Below are 27,181 nucleotides of genomic sequence, written 5' to 3' on the forward strand. Positions count from 1 at the left end.
GTAATACTCTTAGAATCAAAAAGGTGATCATTAGATGTGTTCGTTTAAAACCACTCCATGATGGCAGCCAATCCATGTACAGGTCATGTATGTAGTACTGCGCCAACATAGAAGAGGAGCGGCGGACCACATCAGATAGAGATACAAAATCATCCATTTACAATCCAATAAAAAGAACAGTGGAAAGACACAAAGATGATGGGTGAACAGGAAAATACCAAGTAACATAAAAATCTGATTATGGGATTTGGATAAAACATAATAATTCAAAGCAGTATTTAAATAGATGCAAGTAAAAAAGTGAAGTGCAAGAGTACTTACACTCTCTGTCTAATCTATATCTTCTATCTATCTGTCTAAAAGCCAGACAAAACCTAGTGCAGCGAGTAGAGTTCACCCACCATACCCGACGCAAGTTTCACCAATAGCTCTGGGTTGGTGAATCACATTAGCAGGTAAAACACAAGGACAAGTCAAAAAATGTGCAAAGTGTAGTTACCTCAACCTCATGGTCTCTTCTGCCGCCCTTTATATGAAATGCATTCTTCATTCTTTATGGTGGATGTGCTTATAATATCCCGTGTGATTATGTTCTGCAGGACCTGGGCATGGATTATTATCTGATAGGCGAGTCGTTTGAGACCTCTGTTCCATGGGACAGGTAAGAGTGGCAGCAGCACCAGTCACATTCTCAGTGACTCAGGGATTTGTATTCATCTACTTTGAAGGACTTCTATTAAAAGCTGTTTTTTCTTCTAACCTGTGGAAAAAACATTGTTAGGTTAACACGTACCCGTCCCTTGCTCTGCACTCACGCAGGCTGCAGGCTATTCCGCCTGGGTCCAGACTGGATGTTTACACTTTTTTATTCCTGTTCAGCTGCATAATGGTAAATGCAGCTGAACAACAGGAAAAGTGCACCCATCCGGTCGGGGCCCGTGCGGAAGATCCTGCAGCGGGCACAGATGCATTGGTGGAGCGAGGAACAGCGGGTAAGGACGAACGATCCTTCTTCCACAGGTTAGAAGAAAGAACTGTGTTTATTAAAATCCTGGAGAATCCCTTTAATTTACCTTTTTATCATAGTGATATCAATAATATGTGGTATGAAAGCCATGTTCCCTGTGTTACAATGGCTGGCCTGTGGATGTAGCAGACTTGGGTTTGTCACAAAACGGAGTTTATTTGGCAATGACAGGGTGCGGGCTGTGGGATCTCATTGTGGATTGCATTGCCTGGACTCACCTGTACATGTCAGGCCTCACCTGTTCTTGCTGTCGCTTCAAATATCAAGTACAGGCCTAGCCTGCCAATTATTCGCATGCAGTCGGAGCCCAAAAGTACAAATTCAGCGCTAATGGCAAAATAAGCACACAGATTTACTGTAGACAGGGACAGGCAGGCCGTAGACCCCGCAGGGAAATTTCCAGGTGGGCCAATGCCCAGGGGACCACCAGAGTCCTCCTTATGGCCGTCTGCTTTGTACATAACAATCTAATTAATGGTAGGGTTATCAGGTACTTATACACCTGGCTGGTGGACGCAGGTGCCCTCCTGAATTCATCTGTATTGCCTTCCTCAGGACAGTGAGAAAGTTAAATACTGCAGTGGGGGCGGCAGTAGTTTGTGCTGCACTGTGGTATTTGGTTCTGCAGGGGCGGTATTTTCTGCTGTTCTATGGTATTGCCGGCCCCGCCTGCTGCTGCTGTTGTCTTTACATAGTTGTGTTGGCTTTGCCTAGCAGTGTTGCCCCGCCTTCTGTAAACTTGGCCCCGCCTACAGCATGGGGCCACTTTTAGGATTATTACTAGGACCACTTTAACCTCCCAGTCCGTCCCTGACCCTAGATATGATGGATATTGACATTAGCAGCAGCTGAGCCACATTTCTTAAAGGACCTATTTTATTCCACTGGGAAGTACATTAGAAAATTGTATAATTAATAGTATGCTTTAGCGTCCATTCACGCGACCGTATTTCTGGAACAGGTGCGGACCCGTTCATTTAAGAAAAGATAGAGTGTGTCCTATTTTTGTGTGCAATAGCGAACAAGAATAGGCATTTCTGTCATAGGGCTGGCCGTGTGCGTTCCGCAAAAACACTTACGGTCGTGTGAATAATGACGTCTGTGAAAAGACAGTCAGCATTTTGTGTAAATATCCATGTTTAGTCCGTATGTCCGTTTTTTTTTTTGTTTTTTTTTCATGCGTCATCCATATCCGAAATGTACTGCTAGGCTTGAAGAAGGATTTTCAGAGCGTCTCCTATCAGTGGTTAGTGTGTTGTCAGTGGTTTTCACAGACCCATAGACTTCAATGGGCGCGTTTGAGCTGCTTTAAAGTAGTGCACATCTCCCTTATTTTTCTACTAACTAAACACATTAAATTCAATGCAAACGTGTCCTGTCCATGAGGAACACGGACAACACATGTCCATAATTCACTGACATGACAATGAGGCCTATCTTGAGTTTGGGTACAGCCATATGTTTGGGTTTTCTGATGCCGCTTTTGAAGCCCAAACCTGGAGTGGATAAAGAAACAAAAAAACGGATGACATTTGTCCTTAAAGGGGTTGTCCAAGTTATATTTATTGATGACCTATCCTCAGGATAGGTCATCAATAGATCGGAGGGGGTCCGACACCCGGCACCCACTCCGATCAGCTGTTTGAAGAGAAGGCGTGCGCGGTGTCAGCGCTGCCTCCGCTTCACTGTTTACCTTCTAGCCGTTGCATCTGCAGTGGTGAGCAGGTGTAATTACACCCAAGCCTTCCTATTGAAATGAATGGGACGGCTTGGGTGTAATTACACCTGCTCACCACTGCAGATGCAACGGCTAGAAGGTAAACAGTGAAGAGGAGGCAGCGCTGACACCGCGCACGCTTTCTCTTCAAACAGCTGATCGGAGGGGGTGCCGGGTGTCGGACCCCTCCGATCTGATATTGATGACCTATCCTGAGGATAGGTCATCAATAAATATAACTTGGACAACCCCTTTAATACTTTCTTTCCTTTTTTTTCAATTCCCTTCTGATTTTGGCTTCAAAAACTGCATCAGAAAACCTGCATGTGCGGCCGTACCCTTTGAGAGGAGCCTTGCAGGCGCTTATGAGCTTCTCATTACAAGGTAGAGCTCTTGAGACAGTGTAATGAAACATTAATCTGTTTCCCTTGAACAGATTTTCAGCCGTTTGAATATTTTTTATTCACTGACCGCAAGCATACATTTTGGAAATGTTGAGTAAATGATGCTCAAGGTGTATGTAAGTAAATTGTAAACTAAACATGGAATATTCATTTCCTAAATTAAGGGTGCAGGATCTCTGCCGGAATGTTAAGGAGAGGATTGTTCGAGAGTGCAAAGAAAGGGGCGTGCAGTTCCCCCCGTTTTCAACTTGCAGGTATGTGTACTTGTCATGCTATGTCCTTATCTGTAATACCTCCATTGCATGTGCAGCCTACATGCCCGACTGCAGCATCCTTCAAGATGCCTGAAGTTACCACAGTTTAATTATGCTGCTAAAGGTGGCCACACCTTGGATAGCTATCTGACAGCTATTCCGTCCTACATCCTTCACCCCCCCCCCCCCCCCCCATACACATGCATACCCACCTTGGCTGAGCATGCATGTGTGCTCAGTAGAGAGAGAAGAATACACTGCTGATTGATGGTTTGAGTGAACGTATATTTAATATGTGGGCTCAAACTAACCACATTGTTTAGTTGGTTTTCATTGTTAATGGCTGTGCGGCACCCTTAAAAATGCATGGCCATTGACCTTGAAGACAGACTAAACAATTTGTTCCTAGTTTGTTAACTTGAGCCCGCTGTGGCCATGTGGAACTGTACTGCAATGCCACCAGGCAGCAACTGCGGCACGGCTGTGCTGTGCCACGTGCCTGTACCTTTTTACGGAATCTGTGAGCCCTGAAACACCCGTTTAACTATAGTCAGGGGTGTATAATGTAAATGACGCTGGGTTGATTATGTAATTAATATCTTTGTACTCACTGGCATTCCTACACTGTGCTCCTGCAAACTGGCAGTAAAATGAATTCAGAGGACTCCAGGGTGTGCCCGCATAGTGGGGAGGACGCCAGGGTGTGCCCGCACAATGGGGAGGACGCCAGGGTGTGCCCGCACAATGGGGAGGACGCCAGGGTGTGCCCGCACAATGGGGAGGACGCCAGGGTGTGCCCGCACAATGGGGAGGACGCCAGGGTGTGCCCGCACAATGGGGAGGACGCCAGGGTGTGCCCGCACAATGGGGAGGACGCCAGGGTGTGCCCGCACAATGGGGAGGACGCCAGGGTGTGCCCGCACAATGGGGAGGACGCCAGGGTGTGCCCGCACAATGGGGAGGACGCCAGGGTGTGCCCGCACAATGGGGAGGACGCCAGGGTGTGCCCGCACAATGGGGAGGACGCCAGGGTGTGCCCGCACAATGGGGAGGACGCCAGGGTGTGCCCGCACAATGGGGAGGACGCCAGGGTGTGCCCGCACAATGGGGAGGACGCCAGGGTGTGCCCGCACAATGGGGAGGACGCCAGGGTGTGCCCGCACAATGGGGAGGACGCCAGGGTGTGCCCGCACAATGGGGAGGACTCCAGGGTGTGCCCGCACAATGGGGAGGACTCCAGGGTGTGCCCGCACAATGGGGAGGACGCCAGAGCGTGCCCGCACAATGGGGAGGACGCCAGAGCGTGCCCGCACAATGGGGAGGACGCCAGAGCGTGCCCGCACAATGGGGAGGACGCCAGAGCGTGCCCGCACAATGGGGAGGACGCCAGAGCGTGCCCGCACAATGGGGAGGACGTCAGGGGTATTCTCAATGTATTTTATTGCCGGTTTGCGGAATGCAAGTGAGTATGCAGATACAAATGACATAATCGGACCCATCGTCATTTCCACTAGACCCCCCTTACTGTAGTTAGAGGGGTGTTTTGGGGCTGACAGATTCCCTCTAAGCAGAGAATTATTAGCCAGCAGGGTATAACACATTTGTATGGGGAGCTTAAACCGGAGCAGTCCGCTCTCTTAACTTATCTGTCTTGGTAAATACTTGCATACCTTATTTCCTTCGAACTCAAAATTCTGTTGTTCCTCTGTTAATCCTCTTGGAAATAATAAGAACAAACTGGATGTTACCATTTCTCTTGTCAACAGGGTGTGTCGCCACACAGAATGCGACTGTGCACTGACAAGGGGAGAATAGTAACACCCAGTTTTCAGTGTATTCATATGTTACACAGGAAGGTCAATGCAGAGTACTAAGAAAAGATTGGGGACGCAAGTATTTGGTGAGAAGTGTCAGGGGAGCTGACCCATACTGTTTAACTTAAAAAAAAAAACTAAAAGTAAAAAAAAAAAAATCATGAACTGGAAACTGCAAGTTCACTGCAACATTTCATGGCCAAGCATTTTGGAACGCAAAAAACTCCTCTTTGGCGAACCTAATAAAAAAGTAAAGCATTATTGTGTGCGCGTTAATTCCTACGACCGTTGCTTTATGGTTTTCGAATTGGAATGGCACACTGGAAGAAAAAACTATAGGAAGTTTTATTTTCTGTTTTATACCAACAACGTAACATTTTTATCTCTCACTGACATGTTATTTTTACTGGAACGAGCTAAATTAAATTGTTAGCTGTTTGGCCGTTAAAACCCTCCAAAGCTGTAAACAGAATTGTAGATTTTATTTAGAGCTAAAGAAAATAATTGAAGGATGTGGTAAAAAGATGAATAACAGATCTCTTAAAAGCCTCGACATCTGAGGAAATGCCCTTAAAACTTTCTTGGTGGTGCGTTGCAAATGTGTCTTTATTATCTATTCCCTCTACTCGGGATAATTGCAGGGCATATATCTTCAGGCTGCAATGCTAACAAAAACAAGACCTGGGTTGTAAACCAAATTCCTCAGCACAAAAAAATGTCAAACATATTCTCTGCTTTGTCTTTCCATGTTTATGGGGAGGCCGGGGTTCATTATCTCTTCTCTGGGCAGCACGGAGAGGCGTAAATCTCGGTATTGTCCCTCTACCGTAAATGGGTCTTATGTAAACTTTATGCCTTCAGAAAGGCCACACACAACTGAAACAGAAGCAGATTCGGGAATACTCCCCGGCTCTCTTCCTGGAAGGCATTCCGTGCCGAAGCTCCTGCTGTAATGTCGTATGTGGGTGGTTTTACACGGAGAGTTTTTTGGGGAGAAAAACAGCACTGCATTTATTTATTTTTTTCTGCCAAAGGAATGGATCGGCATTCAGGAGAAGTATGGGGGTATGACCACACGTAGTGCGAATGATGCAGACTTTCCGCAGTGGAATTGCACGTAGGGAATCCATAGCATTTACAGTAGCAGTGAAGCGGGTGAGGTTTTAAAGAGACTCTGGATAGGTCATCAGTATCTGATCGGTGGGGGTCTGACACCTGGGACCCCAGTTGATCAGCTGTTTGAGAAGGTAGTAGCGGCATGGCCTTCTTGCTGCTTAGCCAAGTTCATTGGTCACATGACGTAGGCGCAGCTCGGCCCCATTGAAGTGAATGGGGCTGAGCTGCAATACCAAGCACAGCGGCGCTGTACATGGTGAGCTAAGACAAGGCCTCTGCACTACTGCTGATCAGAGGGGGTGTTGGGTGTTGGACCCCCGCTGATCAGAAACTGATGACCCATCCAGAGGACAGGTCATCAGTATAGAAGTTTCCGAAAACCACTTTAAAAAGTCTTATCCAGGCACTGCGACAATTTGAACACATTACTTGACACGCGGTGTGGATTCCAAATCTGTAGCATGTCATTTTAGGTTGCGTATTTCTGCCTCAGATTTTCCCCTTTGCAATGCAGAGCACAAAGCGTAAGGTCTCATGCACACGAATGTCTTTTCATTCAGTGTCCGTTCCGTTATTTTTGCAGACCGTATGTGGAACCATTCATTTTAATGGGTCCGCAAAAAAACGGAAGTTACTCCATGTCAGTTCCGTCCAAAAATAGAGCATTTCCCAATATTGTCCGCATTACGGACAAGGATAGGACTGTTCTATTAGGGGTCAGCTGTTCTGTTCCGCAAAATATGGAATGCACACGGACATCATCTGTATTTATTGCTGATCCATTTTTGCCGACCGCAAAATACATACGGTCGTGTGTATCAGCCCTAAAGCAGACACGCAGCTTATCCTTGATCATTTTTAAAACAGAATTCACACTTTTGGTGCAGATCTTTCTGCTGTGGCGCATCCACCATGGACCTGCTATGTGTGGCTGTACCTGTTAGCCCTTCATTTATAATTTTTTACATCTTGAAAACTTCTGCTCAAACATTAGCACAATGTAAGTTCTCTATCAGTATGTCTTTGGGGTGTGGGAAGAGACCGGAGAACCCAGAGGAAACCCAACACGGGGAGAACATACAAACTCCATGCAGATGTTGTCCTTGGTCTGATTCGAACCTAGGACCCCAGCACTGTAAGGCACCAGTGCTAACCACTGAGCCACTGTGCTTAATCAGTTTTTTCGGCGCTTGCGTTCAGTGAGTGCGCTTTTTCCGTCCAGATTGTAGAATCCGGTCACGTGCTTGTAGAAAAGCTGAATAATATCAATCTACATCTCCCAGCAACCATCATTGAAAAACGCATTGCATCCGGATGCCTTCCCTTTTTCACACAGGCCCCATTCACTTTTGTGGAGCCAGAACTGTGTGAAAACGCACAATCTAGAACATGCTGGGATTTTTCCTGAACGCAAAGATGCCTGAAAACCAACGCTCATCATGTACTCTGACGCATTGAAATGAATGGGTCAGGATTCAGTCCGGGTGCTACGTGCTCACTACATGCATCGCATGTGGACAGAAAACTTGCTTTTGTGTAAGAAGCTTAAGGCTGCTGTCACGGTCCGCTTTTTTTGTCGCAGTTTTTTGAGCCAATGGCAGAAGTGGATCCAGCAGGGACGCCAAGTCGAAGTCCTTCCTTTATACTTCTCATTCCCTTGCACAACCCATGTTTGGCCACAATAAGCACCAATAAAGAGATCATCTTTTTCCTTCCTAGAAAATGTTATATTGAAAACTCTTCGCCCCCTGTTGGCGCACCCCAAGATATTGCCCAAATTACTGTCTAGTTCTGTCTGGCTGTTTTTCCTCTGCAGTGTTCCTTGGAGTGTGTACATTTTTAATAAATGGTTTATTATATATTCTGCATTACACTAACCGACTTCTGCAGCCGCCGGGGGTGGTGGAGCCTAAATAAGCAGTTCTATTTAGCAGTGACGTTTCTCCAGACCTACAAACTCCATATACTTTAATGTGGCATTAATGTAAACTGCATGCTGTGGTACATCCAGTCACCGCCACACTGCTCCCGTTTTAGTGGAGTCTTATTCAGTGCTTCATTATTTACCCTTTTTTGATCATTCGACAAATGGACCCAATGTAAGGAGGACTATTTTTAGAGGACAGACCCCCCAGCTTTATGCACATCTCTTCTCGAGGACTATCTGCATACTTGTGCCCATTGATTTCAATAGGCAGAGAATGGTACCTCCTCCAATCTCAGAATCTGGCTCTTGGGAGCCCACAGCCATCATCAAATTCTATCGATAAAGGGCAAAGAAACGAAAAATTCATCTATTTTCAAGGGAATGTTTTAACTGGAAATGGCTTATATTTTTTAAATGCAAACTGATCTCTCTGTGGTTGGGAAACTCCCGGGAATGTTTTTTTTTTTTTTTAATGCAGTCTACTGATAACCTTCAAAAGGTAAGCTGGTAAGGCTACTTTTCCCAGCTTAGTATATATGGATGAATCTGTATGATTAGGGACTTATTTATATTTTTAGTGTTTTAGGTATATTAATGTTACCAATGGTTTTTATTTCATAATTTCTTATTTCATAATTTTTATTGATAATATTATGTTATTCTGATTTTTGAATGGGGTATATATCAATTTTAACATGTTTGTAACTGGATTGGTGATAAAACGCAATGAGGTTATGAAAAACCGCAACATTACCGGATTGAAACCGCAATGGAACACATTTGTCCCAAATCCGGATTTTTGTGAGTACCGAGTGGACTATAAAGGGTGGAGTGGGAGGTCTTGCGCTCTTACCACTGAGGAAGGGGTGTAGAACGCCCCGAAACGCGTCTGGTGACTGGAAGAAGCGCCCACCCAATCTACTGGATTCTGATAAAATACATTGCATGGCCATGCGATAAGGAATCCTACCAATACTCCACTAAGACATAGGAGCTGAATACAGGTCTGAATAATCGCCTACCATCCATACCAGCCAAATTCTGTGTTCCCGCGATACTGTGACGTCAGCGGCTCGAGATCTGTGACGTGAGACGCCGAAGCGGCCGGCACACTTGCTGCTCGTGGCAGGACGGCCCAGCGGAGAACAGCTGGTAAAACTTTGGACTAAGGTAGGAACCTGAATTGGGCATATAATACCTATAGCCCTTTGCGGACATACTGTACCAGTTGTGGAGAGTCTGTTTATGTGAGAGACATTTTCATACACGTGGACACTTTAATCCGGAGCTACACGAATCTATATTGGGACATTGCATTTACGGTCTGTGGTTTCATTGCCACCATTTAATCCCAGTTGGTGGCAAGTGTGAATTCAATATACAAGGCTTGTGCAACTATCACCCGCCAGTGTGATTTTGTGTTGGTACCACCTATTATTTTATGTTATTTTATGTGATTTTATTGTATTTGAGTGGTGTTATTAATTAAGAATTAAATAATATTTATTCCCCATGGTCCAGATAGTGTGAGTGCTCACTCCTTTCTCTTTTTATCATATTGTTTGTCAATTTTTGGGTTCGGGCACCCAATTTGTGAGTTTGCAGCACCCGCCCGTAATTATCGAAGTGTGAGCCAACCACCAATTCATTCTATTTTTACTTTCACACTAGCGTTCGATCGGATCCGTTCTGAACGGATCCGATCATAATAATGCAGACGGAGGCTCCGTTTAGAACGGATCCGTCTGCATTATTTTGGCATATAAAAGCTAAGTGTGAAAATAGCCTCGGACGGATCCGTCCAGACTTTCAATGTAAAGTCAATGGGGGACGGATCCGCTTGAAGATTGAGCCATATTGTGGCATCTTCAAACGGATCCGTCCCCATTGACTTACATTGTAAGTCTGGACGGATCCGCACACCTCCGCACGGCCAGGCGGACACCCGAACGCTGCAAGCAGCGTTCAGCTGTCCGCCTGTCCGTGCGGAGGCGAGCGGAGCGGAGGCTGAACGCCGCCAGACTGATGCAGTCTGAGCGGATCCGCATCCATTCAGACTGCATCAGGGCTGGACGGAAGCGTTCGGGTCCGCTCGTGAGCCCCTTCAAACGGAGCTCACGAGCGGACCGACGAACGCTAGTGTGAAAGTAGCCTAAGTATGCATCCCTCCGCGGGTCCAGCCACGGGGAGCTACAGTGCCCCCTACTGGTCCATTCCCAAAGATGAACAACCCCTTTAATGTCACACAGCCAAAGTCATTGTGTAGCCCAAACCTTAATCTGTGGGTCCATGACTCCCTTCGAGCAATCTATGAAAAAATGACTGTATTACAAGATACTTTTATTTATTTATTTTTTCCCTTTTTGCCCAGATGGGAGTGTGAGCTCTTGTGATACTTTTTCACCTCCCAGATAAGAGATGATCAGACGGCATATGCTGCATGCTGCCCCAGTACGGTGTGCAACTTCTGCTCTTTCACATCTATGAATATGTTTTAACAGCTGGAATTTAATAGCTGCCGGACCATTCAATCTTTCATCGAGAGCTACGTGGCGGCTCAGCCATTCATTTTCAGCTCAGTGGATTCCACAAGCGAGGGACATACTGAATCCTTTATTCCTGTGTATATCTGTGTACCCGATATACAGAGCAGTCAGGGCTCACAATGCGCCCTTTGATATTTTTGGCCGATGAAGGGGTCATAGAATATAGGCCTCTATTGAGGCTGATTGACTCGGATTCATATTTGAGATGTAAATATAGGTTAGTAAGGAAGTATTTTTCATAGCTGGCTCTATAGAGTTAGGAATGCACCACTTTAGCTTGCTTTTTTTTTTTAGTGTGTTTAATTGTATGCTGTAAAATTCCAGTAATCCAGCTTCCTGTAGTCTGAACATTTTGCGGAAAGGCCCCCATACACATTAAAGGGCGTCTGTCAGCAGTTTTGTACCTATGAAACTGGCTGACCTGCTGCATGTGCGGTTGGCAGCTGAAGGCATCTGTGTTGGTCCCATATTCATATGTGCCTGCATTACTGAGAAAAATAAAGTTGTAATATATGAAAATGAGCTTCTAGGTTGTCATTACACCTAGAGGCTCTGCTCTCTCTGCAAACTGCAGTTCCCTATCCACTTTGACAGGCCAGGCCATGTGATGACATTTTCACTGCCTGGCCCTGTTAATCAAAGTGCAGAGGGCGTGGAAGTTGCAGAGAGCAGAGCCTCTAGGTGTAATGACAACACCCCCATTGCTCATAGATTCTCATTTGCATATATTAAAACTTCATCAGCTTGGGGGGCTGATTTTGGGGTCTCATGGAGCTTGGGGGCTGATTTTGGGGTCTGATCTGGAAGTCTAATCTGAGGTCTGATGAAGAATGGGGGTCTAATCTGAGGTCTGATGAAGAATGGGGGTCTGATCTGAGGTCTGATGAAAAATGGGGATCTGATCTGAGGTCTGATCTGAGGTCTGATGAAGAATGGGGGTCTGGTCTGAGGTCTGATGAAGAATGGGGGTCTGATCTGAGGTCTGATGAAGAATGGGGGTCTGATCTGAGGTCTGATGAATTATGGGGGTCTGATCTGAGGTCTGATGAAGAATGGGGGTCTAATCTGAGGTCTGATGAAGAATGGGGGTCTAATCTGAGGTCTGATGAAGAATGGGGGTCTAATCTGAGGTCTGATGAAGAATGGGGGTCTGATCTGAGGTCTGATGAAGAATGAGGGTCTAATCTGAGGTCTGATGAAGAATGGGGGTCTAATCTGAGGTCTGATGAAGAATGGGGGTCTAATCTGAGGTCTGATGAAGAATGGGGGTCTGATCTGAGGTCTGATGAAGAATGGGGGTCTGATCTGAGGTCTGATGAAGAATGGGGGTCTGATCTGAGGTCTGATGAAGAATGGGGGTCTGATCTGAGGTCTGATGAAGAATGGGGTTCTGATCTGAGGTCTGATGAAGAATGGGGGTCTAATCTGAGGTCTGATGAAGAATGGGGGTCTAATCTGAGGTCTGATGAAGAATGGGGGTCTAATCTGAGGTCTGATGAAGAATGGGGGTCTAATTTGAGGTCTGACAAAGAATGGGACTCTGATTCGGGCATCTGATCTGAGATCTGATGAAATATTTTCTTCTTTTCCTACTCCAAATCCTAGGTCCGTCTTATAGTCCGAAAAATACGGTATTCCAGCCAAAAAAATTATCTTCATCTTCTTTGATCTGTCATGACACCCCAGTCAATTGGCATGCTGATCTCATGATGGATACCTTTTTTTTTTTTTATTATTTATAGGCTTTCACCAGTGTCCAAACCTGTGGCTATTAGCGGTAATTCACATGCGGTTACAGCGGCTCAGCCGCAGTGTTTATAGGCTCCTTTATGCACTTACATCTTTACTAGAAAGCAGAATACACCTTTAAAACTGCGCTTAGATCAAGGTAGACGTGGGAAATGTGAGCATGCTTTACATGTGAGGCTCGAAGACTATATTTCTATATAACTATTCTCTGGATGTGCAGTCAGCGGACTTTGTCAGGATGTAAATCTCCCATATATGTTTATATGAAGGGTACTGATCACTGTGCAGACACTATGTGGACTAAACTAAGCTGCTTTTCTGTATTTAGACAAGCCTATATAACCCCCGACCTCTGATGCTGTTCAACAAAAACAGCAAATGTATAGCCAGGTCCTTATTTATTGCTGTGCTTATGGTGCGGGTGCCCTGCGCGCACACCTGCTGCATCTTATACAGGAAGTGCCTTGGAAATTGTCCTGCTGTAAATTTATGCCTGAACCAGATTTTTTCTTTCTTGTTTTTACACTAGTTTATGTTTAATGCAGCAGTCCGGCCCTTTTACTGTAGGATCCTGCTCACAATTACTCCAGAGGGGGCAGGCAAAGCTCAGCTAGAACATAGCGCCGACATCGAGCTTTTTGCTTTCTGCATCCGCAATTGCGGAGCGCGGCCCCGATCTTCGGGCCCGCAGCTCCGCAAAAGATAGAACATGTCCTATTCTTGTCCGCAGCTTGCAGACAAGAATAGGCATTTCTATGGGGGTGTCGGGCTGGTGTGTTGCGGACCCGCAATTTGCGGGTCCGCAACACATCACGGACGTGTGAATGGAGCCTGAAGTGGTTGTCCTCAACCAGAAAGAAGATAGCGGTTTTCATTTTCAGAAACTACACCACACCTGACCATGGGCTGTACCTGGTATTGCAGCATTGAAATGAACGTGGCTACGCTGCAGTACCACACACCACCCATGAACAGCTGTGGAGCCGTTTCTTGAACACAGAAGTCATGTTTCTCTAAATCTGGGCAACCCCTTTAAGGGTTCCCCCATGAGGAAAAATCCATGAGGAAAAATAAATAAATATAGGGGACTTGCCCATAAAGGAAAGGTTGGGAATCTCCGCTATAGAATATGAATGGATTGATATATACTGTATAATCTTGGCCACGTCTTGGCTTTTTCTTTGTTAACCAAGTTTGCATACAGTGCGCCAAGGTCGCTGCCAACTTCATTACATGATGCTCCTTTAGTAGTGGCTGTCGTGTAATTAATTTCCTAAATGTCTGGTGTGATCCACATTCACTAAATCTTACTTCTCATCCCTTTTAGAGTGACGCAGACCTACGATGCTGGCGCCTGTGTATATTTCTACTTTGCCTTTAATTACAGAGGCCTAAGTGACCCTATTCATGTCTATGAAGAAATCGAGGTAATATACTGCGCTGGTGATATGGTAAATTTATGATGTACTGCACCAATCTTCCAAACATGCGACGCCAACTATACGGATGGATGCTTAGCAAAGGGTTTGTCCGGGGTCAGAGAAACATGGCTGCTTTCTCTCAAAGACGACAACACCCCGTCCACTGGTTGTATGTGGCATTGACTCTCTGCCCCAATTGCGCTGAGCTGCATAACCAGGCGCAACTCATGTGTGGCGCTGTTTTTGAAAGAAAGCAGCCATATTTTTCCAACATTGGACATCCCCCTTTAAAGGGGTTTTCCGAGAGTGTGTATATATATATATATATATATATATATATATATATATTTTTTTTTTACTGATGACCTATCCTCTGGATAGATCATCAGTATCTGATCTGTGGGGTTCGAGAGATCAGCTGTTTGAGAAGGCACTGGCACTCACAGTAGCACTGCGGCCATCTCTCAGCTTTCCCTAGGTCATGTGATGTCACATTCATCAGTCACGTGACCTAGGTGCAGCTCAGCCCCATTAATGAATGGGCCTGAGCTGTGATGCCAAGTACCGTTGCCATGCAGTGTATGGCGCTGTGCTTGGTGAGCAGAGAGAAGGCCGCGGCGCTCTGAGGAGCACTGAAGCCTTCTCAAACAGATAATCAGTGGGGTCCCAGGTTTCGGACCGATCAGATACTGATAACCTATGCAGAGGATAGGTCATCCGTAAAAAAAAAAAAACTCTGAAACCCCCTTTAAGGAATTGTCCATAATTAAGTTTTATATAATGTTAGGTTTATTGGCTCCATAGGAACGGATATGTGTGCAGTGATGTATGAATTCCGCCCTATGATAATCCTGTTAACATTGTTCAATTTCACGCTTTCAGTTTGCCGCTAGGGAAGAGATTCTTGCTAATGGTGGGAGTCTTTCACATCACCATGGAGGTGAGTTACTGTTGTAAAAGTACATTTATCTTGGAGATATGTTTTCTGGACAACAAAATATATATTTTTTAAAATTTTCTGATGACCTCCTTTAAGAGGCTGACGATAAATAATAAAAAATTTCCAGCTCAAACCCCAACAGGGTGATGTTGGTATGAATGGCAGGTCACCAGCAAAGACTGGTGAAGAACTAGAGAACCATCAGTGCTGCAGGGGATTTGAGAGCTATTTGCCTATTTGTTATTTTTATCCGTATACGGCTATGTCTGAATTTCATGGCTTTTTATTCCCCAAAGTTCAGTAAATCCTGTATGCTGGACGTAACCTTTTTTTTTTTTTTTTTTTTGTGCCTCAAACTGCATCTGTGATTCCCGCCTTTAAGGGTCTGCTGTTTCTCTGCAAAATCAGTGCACTGGCTGTGTTGTGGTATTGCAGTTCAGCTCCATTCACTTGAATGAGGATCAGCTGCAGTGTTAGATATGGATAAATGTGGTGCAATTTATAAAAAAGAAAAAAAGAAATGCAAACTGGCTTTTTTCTCTCTAGCCCTGGACAGCTCCTTTAAAGAAATACGAGGGCACATAAAATAGTGGCAAATGCCATGATTTCAGTGCTGTGTTGCTTAATTGTCAATATGTAGTTGTTTTTATAAATTCTTAGTTTATTAGCTGCAGCGTTAGACGTGTTGTGAGCTCGGGGTCCTTGTGTTAATGAGCGGTGGACTCAGCTAACCCCCCAATTGCTGCTTTCTCCATATTATGCTCCAACAAGAGAGGGAGAGCCCACATAGGAAAGACGGCACAATATAGGAGGACGAAGCCGAGTAGTACGGCGCTTACCTGGACGCGTCATGCTGAGGGCACAACAACCTGCTAAAACACGTGTGAAGGTGCCGGTCATGAACCCCACCAGGCCGAATGCTGGATAAAAGCAAAGGTTTAGAGGAGAAGAACAGAGACTTCAGTTTGTGACACTAGCTCCAGAATGCAGTCCGGTTACAGGAGATACTTTTATTAGTTAATTTGCAACGCGTTTCGGGTCTTGTTCAGACTCTTTGGCAGACATGAATTATTTTCAGATTTATGTTAATGACAAAGGGTCCTATCTGGACACAAAACATGTTGCAAATTAACCAATAAAAGTATCTCCTGTAACTGCACTGTATTCTGGAGGTGGCGCCACAAACTGAAGTTGGCGTTCTTGTCCTCTGAGCCTTTTTTCCCTATTACTGTGCAAAGAGAGAAAGAAGTCAGTCAGCGTTGGGTGACGCCGCCGAGAGGTCTCCTGGCTCACACAGCTCTCGGCACACGCTGCAACTCATGAACTGCGATTTTATGGAAACTACTGCATATTGACCAGAGAACCAAAGCTAAACTCAGGGTATCTCCTACTACTTTATACTGTCTTTAGATAGGACTTTATAAACCTGGTGGCCGATTCCCTTTAAACGGGTTTTCCAGGATTTTAATAGTAATGGCCTATCCCCACACCCCCACTGATCAGCTGTTTCCCAAGTAGCTCTGACACCAGAACTACACACCTCCATCCGTTGTGTACTAACAGCAGCACTGCTCCCACTCATTTCAGTAGAAGCCGCACTGCAGTTACCAGCTCAGTCCACTACACAATGGACGGAGCTGTGTAGTTCCAGTGCTGGAGCTACTTGGGAAACGGCTGATCAGGCGGGGTGTTGGACCACCACCAATCCGATATTGACGGCTTATCCTGAGGATAGGCCATCAATGTTAATATCCAAGAAAACCCTGTAGACCCTTATATTCTGTCTGCAACCTGTAGTAATTGGTACACAGCTCATTGTGGCAAGTTTCAATTGGCATCCATCCATCTTAGTCTTGTAAAGTCAAATATCTTCCAGTGATGTAGTGTGTCTAATGATTATTTTTTAATCTCTAGTAAACTATACATGATAGGTGACACGTGAATGTCACTTTAACCAGATCCAGATGAACAATGGAATGGCAGCCTGTATCATTCAGGAGAAGTTTGTAAATGACCCCGACCAAAGTGTTTGGTTTAGTTAACTCAGCCGTTACAAAAACAATAAGACATTGATCATACGGTCCGCGCGCAGGTTTTGTCACGTTAACAACATGCGGTGGTTTATTTTCTTTCTGATATATCCATTTAATCCAGATGTTCTCCTGGGCTGTAGTCGGCACACATTTCCGGATTGGGTTCTAGAGTGAAGTTTAGGTGACGGCAGTAATGCTGCTTTTTATCCGGCAACGGATAGTCTATGAATTTTGAGCGGCACAGAAATACTTGTATGGATTTCAAATGCGTAACTGAACACCTGCCAATAACCATCTAAAAAGTTATTGTAAGGAAAAAAATGTCAGTTGCGTCTTCTGCAGGTCGCATCGCATTAATGGACGCCTCCCACGTTTCACACATTGCTGCATGACTGTAGATCCCAATTGGCTGTAAAAAAAAAAAATTGTCCCTGCAATAATTGATCTTGCATCAATTATTCGATTATTATTAGATATAATAATAATAATCTGTTAAATTCTAAGTAAATGGGCACCTTTTGGGGTCATATTTTTCAGTTTTGTTCAACAAAATAAATGTAAATCCTTTTGGTAGTACATGGTCGTGCCATTGGGTTTGGTGGGACAATATACATGATCAACAATGGGCTGTCGCTATATGGTCACTTGTGGTTCAAGCCCTTAGACCTGCCCCTCCCACCCCAAAGAAAAAATAAATAAATCGGAGCACTACCAGGCACAGCAGTTTGTACCGACACAGGCCCGACTGCAAGGATCCCTCCTGATCACACGTCAAGGATAGGCAATAAATGTATGTTGCTGGATATTTTTTTAAACTGCTATTCCCATCTTATAAAGTAACTAGTGCTACGATCTCATTGCTCTCAGAAACAATGGGGGTCCTAGAGGTTGGACTCCCAACGATCGGAATATCCCAGCAATGTACCATCACATTATAAGACTTGAAAACCCTTTCAAAGTATAAAAGGGTTTTCCGGGACGTAGATTGTGATAACATACCCTCAGGATAGGTCATAAATATCTGATCAGTGGGCGTCTGACAGCCCGTACCCTGGTTAAATGTTCTGGCGACTCCAGAAGTAAAAGATTCAATTCATTGTGTAGTAGCCGTGCTGGAGTCCTGCAGCTATCCGCCCTTCCAAAGGAATGGGAGCGGAGCAGCCGTATGTCCTTGCCAGAACCTGTGGTTGTGCCTGCAACTCATGAAAACAACTGATTGGTGGGGTGCCAAGGTTTGGACCCCACCTGCACTTAGGGATAGGTCCCCAGTATCTAAGTCCCAGAAAACTTCTTTAACTGGTTGGCTTTGTAGTTGCATTCTACAAAGGTTTGGCACTGAACTCTTCTATCCTCAAGAATGGATGATACTGTCTGAGTCTTGCAGTCGGATCAGCCTCTGAAGCTTTCCCCAATGCTTCAACTTGTAGGGGCCCATAGAACACTAGCCCTGGTAATAAAAGTTCTTGTACAGAGATCTACTTGTAGTGGACCAGTCAGCTCATCTGACTTGTCTTTTTGTAGAAATCTGCATTGTGCAGTTTCTCCTCGAAATACAGCGGTCCCTCAAGTTACAATATTAATTTGCTCCAGGATGACCACTGTATGTTGAAACCATTGTAACTTGAGTAATCGGTTCCAAAGCCCCAAAATGTCATCCAAGATAAGAGAAAATGAAGATTTCAGAAAAATAAGCAGATAACTAAGACAGATAAAGTCCTTACATGTAACAGTCAGGAATAACTGGTAACGAATCCAGCTATTTTACCAGAGAAGTGGCCTTAATTGGTTGGATCGGAGTCTGACATTGTATGTTGGATCTAGTTTCAACTTACGATGGGTCAGAAAAGACCATTGTATGTAGAAAATATTGTATCCTGAGCCCATTGTGACTACATAGAAAACTGGATGTTGCCATTCCCCCATGTCAGTGGAGTGTTTCCCTTTGTAATCTGACACTGTCCAGTCAGTGCTGGCGGTATCGGGCTACTTTCACACTAGCGTTTCTGTTTTCCAGTATTGAGTTCCATCATACGATCTCAATACCGGAGAAAAACGCTTCCGTTTTGTTCCCATTCATTATCAATGGGGACTAAACGTAACTGAACAGAATGGAATGCTCCAAAAAGCATGCAGTTCTGTTTGGTTGCGTTCCCATACCGGAGAGCAAACCGCAGCATGCTGTGGTTTTCTTTCCGTCATGGGATGCTGAGCAAGTCGATGGGGACGGATCAGTTTAACTCTGACACAATAGAAAACGGATCTGTCCCCTCCCTATTGACTTACAATGGAGTTCATGACTGATCCGTCTTGGCCATGTTGAGGATAATACAACCAGAACCGTTTTATAACGGATGCAGACGGTTGTATTATCAGGAACTGAAGCCTTTTTGCTGACCCCCGCCGGATCCAGTGAAAACGCTGGTGTGAAAGTAGCGTCAGACTGTGTAGAGACTATATACCATATTTACTAAAACCGTCACATCAGGATTGGTGACAGGTCCTCTTCAAAGGGGGTCTGTCAGGCCATTTTTCACCTATTAAAGCACCTCTCCTCTCTACGTCATGCACCCAACCCATCCCTTGGTCGAACTTGATGGACTTTCTTTTAACTATGTAACTATGTACCACCTGTCTTCAATTGGCAGGGTAAGGCCTGGCCGTATACTGTGCTATATTTCAGGGTGAGAATGTGTGATGTCTGAAGAAGAGGTAGATGTCAACACAGATGTCTGGGTTACAGAACCACCTGCAAGATTTAAACAAACCCCCTGTAAAAGCTCAGCCTTCAGTTTTAAAGATTACCCCCTTCCTCATTCCCAACTTCCTTTTCATGTAAGACTACTTTCACACTAGCGTTTTTACTGGATCGGGCAAGGCTCAGCAAAAACGCTTCCGTTACTGATAATACAACCATCTGCATCCGTTCAGAACGGATCCGGTTGTATTATCCAGACATAAGTTGAATCTTTGATCAATTCACAGTTTCAGCTGTATTAGGCCTCATGCACGCGACCGTTGTTGTGTTCCGTTCCGCAAAATGGGGTTCCGTTGTTCCGTGATCCGTTTCAGTGTGTCTTCCTTTATTTTTGGAGGATCACCAGACATGAAGGAAAGTAAAAAAAAAATAATCTAAGTCAAGTTTGCCATGCAAATGATAGGAAAAAAACGGACGCGCGGTTGCGGATGACAATATTGTGTGCCTCCGCGTTTTTTCACGGACCCATTGACTTAAATGGGTCCGCAAACCGTTTTCCGTTAAAAAAAAAATAGGACAGGTTATATTTTTTTGACAGACTGGAATCACGGACGCGGATGACAAACGGTGCATTAGCCGAGTTTTCAACGGACCCATTGAAAGTTAATGGGTCCGCAGAAAATCACGAAAAACTGAACAACGGACACGGAATGAAACAACGGTCGTGTGCATGAGGCCTTAGAAGTCCAGATTATATGACTTTTTCTGCCATGGCTGACCTAAAGTTAGAGGGTTTTATCTATTGTCAGCTTCTACCCTTTTGGTCAGAGTAGACAGTATAGAACTTTTCTGCCCTGCATGCCCAGCTTCTTGGCTATAAGGTTTCGGGTTGTGCAACATTTGAGAAAAGGGGAACGTTTTCCATGAATGACCCACCTGAGAGCCCCTTATAATATGGGGCACATTATACTTACACCTTCCTGATAAGAAGACCTGGAATTTCCTTACTTGAGGATAGTTTCTAAACTTTCTGCAGAAGCTGCGCTTGGGCATAACTCAAACCAGACCGGTCTTCTTAAAGACCTTGCAGCTTTGTCTCATGCACAGAAGGTAATGAAAATTGGGATTTGTTTTAACATGTGGCACATGAACTTGCTGCTCTGAATTAAGGCAATGAAATCATCTCTATTTGCTGACCTTCAGGACGTGGCCTGGCATTCTTGGCCAAGCTTTGGAGTTTCGGCAAAAATAAAGGAGGGGGGCAAATATTGATGCTATTTCTCTTGTACTGTAGGTCCTGTAATTGTGATTAATAACAGTTGCTTTCACTATCTAGAAGCAGACAGGCTGGTTTGTCTGCCTACAATCATGCCGTGATAAATGGAGCTATTTTAACTCTGGTTTTGTGTATTAAAGAAAACAGATGTAGTCTAAGACTTGAGGCTATGAGGAAGTATAAATGCTGTTTAACTCCACTTCCCAACGCTTGTTATTACGAGAAGCCTTCAGCCTACTGCAGTCGTCTTAGTACGTTGAGCGAGGATTTGTGTGACTTGTTATAAGACACAGCCCTCATACTGAGCTAGAACTTTAAAGTTGGCCAGAGACTTTAGATTACTGCTGGCCAAATGGTCTCCCTTTATTCTTCCTGGCCTCCCCCATACATGCAAGTGGGGAGAAGGGAGTAAGCCACTGCCAGACACTTTGGGGGCCATTTATCATGTCTGCTACACCAGTTTTGTGGTGTAAAGATGTCAAGTGATGCCCGGGTGCGACATTTGGTGATCCGCAACACTTTTAGAAGTGGAGTGAAAAGTAAGTCAGGCTTTCACATTATAAAAGTCTCATAAAAAAAAAAGTCACAAAAAGTTGCATCTCCACGCCAGGCAATCCCCTGGTGTGCTTTTACAGGCATAGGTGTACACCACATTGCACTTGTGCCAAAAATATTACTGTGTGCTATTGCAGAAATTTGGCGCAACCTCACTAAGCAAAGATAGACTTAAAACTGACCCCAAAGCCACATCACATGATAAATTCCCCCATTTGTTTGTTAAATTTGGAGCATCTTTTATACCTAACACTTGTGTCTAGAAATGCTACTGCAGTTTTGTGCACTGGAGTGAGTTTGGGCATTTTTTTCTTTTTTTTTTTTTTTGGTGTGTGACTTAAAAAAAAAAATAGAGTCCCAGTCATAAATCTGGAGTGAAACTCCTTAAGGCCTCTTTCACACGGGCGTCATGTTTTTTGCCCGGATAAGAGGCGGGTGCAAAACATTGTAATGCGTTTTGCACTCGCGTGAGAAAAATCGCGCATGTTTGGTACCCAAACCCGAACTTCTTCACAGAAGTTCGGGCTTGGGATTGATGTTCTGAAGATTGTATTATTTTCCCTTATAACATGGTTATAAGGGAAAATAATAGCATTCTGACTACAGAATGCATAGTATAATAGTGCTGGAAGGGTTAAAAAAATAAAAAAGTTAACTCGCCTTATCCTCTTGTTCGCGTAGTTCGTTCCCGGTCTGCTAGCTGTGTGCTTGGGCTGAATGACCTGTGGTGACGTCAGATCACATGCTCCAATCACATGGTCCATCACCATGGTGAATGAGCATGTGATCTGACGTCATCAAAGGTCCTTTAGCCCAAGCCCACAGCTAGCAAAGAACAGACCGGGAACGAACTACGCGAACAAGAGGATAAGGTGAGTTAACTTTTTTATTTTTTAACCCTCCCAGCACTATTATACTATGCATTCTGTAGTCAGAATGCTATTATTTTCCCTTATAACCATGTTATAAGGGAAAATAATACAGTGAATAATAGACTGTCACCTAGAACCCATGCGTGAAAATCGCACCGCATCCGCACTTGCTTGCGGATGCTTGCGATTTTCACGCAACCCCATTCACTTCTATGGGGCCTGCGTTGCGTGGATTATCGCACCGCAACACACAAAGAGGAGCATGCTGCGATTTTCACGCAACGCATAAGTGATGCGTGAAAATCACCGCTCATGTGAACAGCCCCATAGAAATGAATGGGTCAGGATTCAGTGCGGGTGCAATGCGTTCAACTCACGCATCGCATCCGCGCGGAATACTCGCTCGTGTGAAAGGGGCCCTACATATCTAGCCACTTACTTTTCTAAACTGGAGCGAATTATGTAAAAATGCAAAAAGTCACACAAATGATACGAAAGTCGACTCAAAAAGTCACAAGAGCCCTAATTTGCCACTTTTTTGAAGACCAAATTCTGAAGCACAGGGCTTGATAAATTCGACCCAAAGTGTCTCAGACACATCTGGCCTATTGCATGTACACCAGTTTTTGGTGCAGCTAGAATATTTGCTCATTTGCCATACAAAATCTGCACCATTCTTCTGTAAAAAAAAATTGTATATACTATATATATATAGTATTTTACTTTATAAGACGCACATAGGTTTTAGAGGAGGAAAATCAGAAAAATATATTTTTTTCATCAGACCTCAGATTAGACCCCCAATCGTCATCAGCCCTCAGTTCAGACCCTACAATCAGAACTAAAAACTTTATCACTCTCATATCAGACCCCCCCCCCCCCTTAATCAGACCCTCAATCTTTCAGACCTTGTATCAGAACCCCCCCCCCCCCCCCCCCCCCAAAAAAATAAAAAAAAAATTATAATAATAATAATAAAATCAGACATCCAAACTTTATTAGAACTCTTGTAAAGCAAAAAATATGGTATATGCAGGCAAAAATCTTATGGAACAAATGCTTGGAACAAAAAATCCCATGTAAATCAGTGGAGATATTAATATTACCATCTGCATCCTTAAAAATGACATTGAGTCTGGCTATGTTCATAGTTGTTTTTTTTTTTTTGTTTTTTTTTTCATTTTGTGTGACAATAAAAATATCAAAAATTTCATTGCATTTCATATTCTAAAATGTTACATTCTTAAAACAATTTGTCTACGTATTGTCTCAGTGCTCTAACAGCTCAGTTTCTTTACATGAATTCCTTACAGTCCATGATCAATGAGCGCCTACCATAAAGGAATGCTCTCCAGGCTGACCTCATAACTGTAGAATCCTTTGAAGGTTTGCTCTGGACTTTCAACGGTGGTGACTAACAAATCGGAAAAGTAATATTTTTGTGCTCAGTTCAAGTGGTGTCGGCACAGTTAGAATTTCATCACATTTGGTGGCCGATGTCTCCTGACGTATTCCAAGAAGACTCCCCCGCCCTAAGTTAAAGTCTTCTCTTAAACTCTTGAAAAGCCCTCATAGCTATTGTGTCATTAGGAACTACTCCACTGGTGTAATTTCCAGTTAATCAAGTAGGCAGTGAAATGTAGTAATCAAAACATAAAGGTCATCATTGCTGATGATAAATGTACTGAATCGTCTGCTCTGTTTTTCAAAGAGTAAGAGGGGAAGGAAACTGTTGTGTCTGTTAATATTGGACACAATATAAATTGTATCACTTTAAAAAAAAAATGTTTTTTTTTTTGTTTGTTTTTTGCCCTTTAAATTATTTAGACATTTATGTTTTTATTTTTCTCTAGAAAAGTAGAAGCAGTGAATTTTTTTTTTTTTAATATTGTAATTAAACAAAGTCAATCAAATTTCTAAAAAAAGTCACACTGACCTTACTGATGCCCCCTCCACTCCTGTTCTGGTGCCCCCCGCTCCCCCATCTTTCTCTGCTTCCCTCTTGACATGCAGGAAATGACTGCTTAGCCAGTTATTGTGACTAGTGTTGAGCGAATCGAAGTCCAATCAAAATGTTGTTCGCCGCAAAGCTGAATTTCCTCATGCTTCGTGGTAGCGAATCTATTTTCCGTGAATGGCAGTAAAAAAAAAAAAAAATCATACTTACCTCAGCCATTTGCTCACAACGGAGAGGCCGCTGCCATTTTGATTGCAGATCTCACACTAAATCCCGTGCACGGTGACATCACCTTGGTCCGCATGAGATTTTGCGCTAGATCTTCAATCAAGATGGTGGCCGGCCAGTAGTCGTGAGCAAATGGATGAGGTAAGTAAAAAAAAATGTCAAATTTATTTATTTATTTTTAATTTTGGAGAAGCCGCCAAATCGAATTTTTGAATTCTTCACTCATCTTTAACTGTGACCACAGCAGTAATTGGCTGACCATTCATTTTCTGTGCGTCGAGAGGAACCAGGAAACGGAGACCGATGAAGGATCAGGGAGCAGCAGGGATTTGTAAGGTGAGTATGTCTTGCTTTATTTTTTTACCCAATGCATAGCCTTTTAAAAAAAATAAAAAATGTAATGGCTACACATCCGCTCTAACAATGGGGTTATTACTCTGCGACAGGAATTTTCTTTGTTGCACAATTCCCTTGCTGTGCCAGAAAAATCCAAAATATTTTATTTAGAAAAAAAAATAAAAATGTGTATTATTCACTGCAAAGCTTTCATGGGAGTTTTTACTTATTTTTGTAATACATCAGCTGGATTTCCAGCTTGTTAGTGTTGTCTCATAGCGAAATAAAGAAATATCTGTGGTGGAGGGGTCGTGTGCTGATACGTAGCCTTTGACCCTGGCACGGATTGTTACAGTTGATCTCCAAGACCTATAATCATTGGCATGTAATCAATGGGTCTGATAATGAATAGGCTCCAAATAAAAGTAATGGCCCTGTGTCCTCCAGTGATTTTTGCCCCAAGAACTGAATGAAGATGAATGAATGTATCAGTAATTTGTATTTATTACTGTTGTCCATGCTCATGATTAAAACGAACCAGTTTCTTGGCTCAGGCTGTGTATTTGCTAGTTAATAGTCCATCCTGCCTTTGTGAGGTTACGTTGATCAGTTTTTGGTTACCAGAGACTAAAATGAGAAAATGAGAACGTTTGCATTTTTATTTAATTTTTTTTAATGAGCATAGTTACAAACTGCATTTGTGCATAACGTGTAGATGTTCTTCTACATTTCAAGGCTGATCCTATTTTTTCAAGCGGAAGGGCCTGTGACTAGTTTAATGCCTCTTCTTATGAGGACGCTACTGTACTTGTTACACATATAAGACATATTTACATGTAAATTTTTTTGTGGCAACATGTTTGTTTGTTTTTGATTTTAGAAATAAAATATATAGTGGAAAATGCCACGTGTAGGAATACCCATGGGAAAAACAAATTTAAAGCACAGTAATAAAATAATGTGGATATGAAGTCAATTAAGTATTTGACTACTTTTTGCTCATTTCTATTTAATACTTTTTTATTAAATAATATTGATGCACTCTTTTCCGAAATAGGCAAATTACATCATTTTTTAACCACCTTTTTACACATGTTGCCTGCTTGTTTTTAAAAAATCCTCAGTAATAGCAGATCTTGCTGTTATTTAAAAGGATTGTCTGAGTTCTATAAATACTCGGGAAAACCCTATAAATAGCCTAAAATAACAAATTACGGTAATAGATATTCAGCAGTTGTTTTTCTGCTGTTTCTTTGAGCGCTGTGCTCCGGTGTTCCTGCTGCTGACATCATCTTCTTGGCTGCAGCAGTGATGTTCCACGTAAGGTCACCTCTGCAGCCATTGGCTGTCCTCAGCTGTGCATGGAACGTCTGTGCTGAGGCCTGTGTGCAAAGAACTTCACCGCTGCAGGACTGGAGCACAGTGCAGAAAGAACCAGAGAAGACAGGTGAGTATACATTTGTTATTTTAGACCATTTACAGGGGGGCCTGAGTTTTTATATAATTCGGACAACCTCTTAAATTTTATATGCATTTATTACACGGTCAACTAAACACTTAGAGAACTAGTTATAGTTACTAGTGCTTTATATGACTAGTCAAGCTAAGGTCTGAAGTCTTCAAAGAGGACCTTTCACAGTTTTTTGTTCTTTTTGTTTTAAGTAAATACCTTTTATAAGCAGGGTCCGCTCTGCTGATGCTGCTATAATGTTTATATTTTTTTCAAACGCCCCTTAGCTGTGCCCCCAGTTCTGTTTCCGCGCCCTGCAGTACAGGGAGGCCGAGATGCCAATGCTTCTCAGAGGGCGTCTCCTTCTTCCTGGCTGCGGCGCGGACCACATCACAGCCAGGGAGAAAATACAGCTCACCTTCACCCTGACTGTGACGTGGTCCACTGTGATTGGAATGTGCCACAGCCAGTGAGAAGAAGACGCCCCACTGAGAAGCGCTGGCGTCTCCTCCTCTCTGTATCGATGCTATCTATTAGCAAACAGGGCACAAAAACCGAACGGCGGCAGACGAGGGGGGGTTTGAAAAAAAAGAAAAGTTATTGCATCATCAGTAGAGCGTTCCCCGGTTTTAAAGATACTTTAACAAAAAAAATAAAAAAGTGAAAGGTCCTCTTTGAGGGTACAATAGTATAAATATGTGGCACACAGGATATTCTTTGCAATTTGAAGGTGAATTTATTTACAATTAGAGGTTCATTATCCGGTTTATAGGAAATTAAATACTGTGTAACCACTTTCCATATTAGAGCCGGACTTTTCGGTCCTTCTTCAGCTACTTGGAATTTCTGTGGTCAGAGGTAGTG

The 27,181-nt window shown here is 43.6% G+C and overlaps 1 protein-coding gene across 1 annotated transcript in view; it reads left to right on the forward strand.

Moving 5' to 3' along the window:
* The window catches only part of AGPS (alkylglycerone phosphate synthase), a 177,821-nt gene that overhangs the window by 137,362 nt on the left and 13,278 nt on the right, over positions 1 to 27,181 (forward strand). Inside the window, exons 16-19 of the mRNA XM_044304288.1 lie at positions 600 to 661; positions 3,313 to 3,402; positions 13,882 to 13,981; positions 14,858 to 14,915. Of these exons, the coding sequence (XP_044160223.1) occupies positions 600 to 661; positions 3,313 to 3,402; positions 13,882 to 13,981; positions 14,858 to 14,915 (310 nt within the window). The remainder of the gene's footprint in view (positions 1 to 599; positions 662 to 3,312; positions 3,403 to 13,881; positions 13,982 to 14,857; positions 14,916 to 27,181) is intronic.

The sequence above is a fragment of the Bufo gargarizans genome, chromosome 8 (assembly GCF_014858855.1).
Source record: "Bufo gargarizans isolate SCDJY-AF-19 chromosome 8, ASM1485885v1, whole genome shotgun sequence".
In the NCBI taxonomy this organism is placed as follows: Eukaryota; Metazoa; Chordata; class Amphibia; order Anura; family Bufonidae; genus Bufo; species Bufo gargarizans.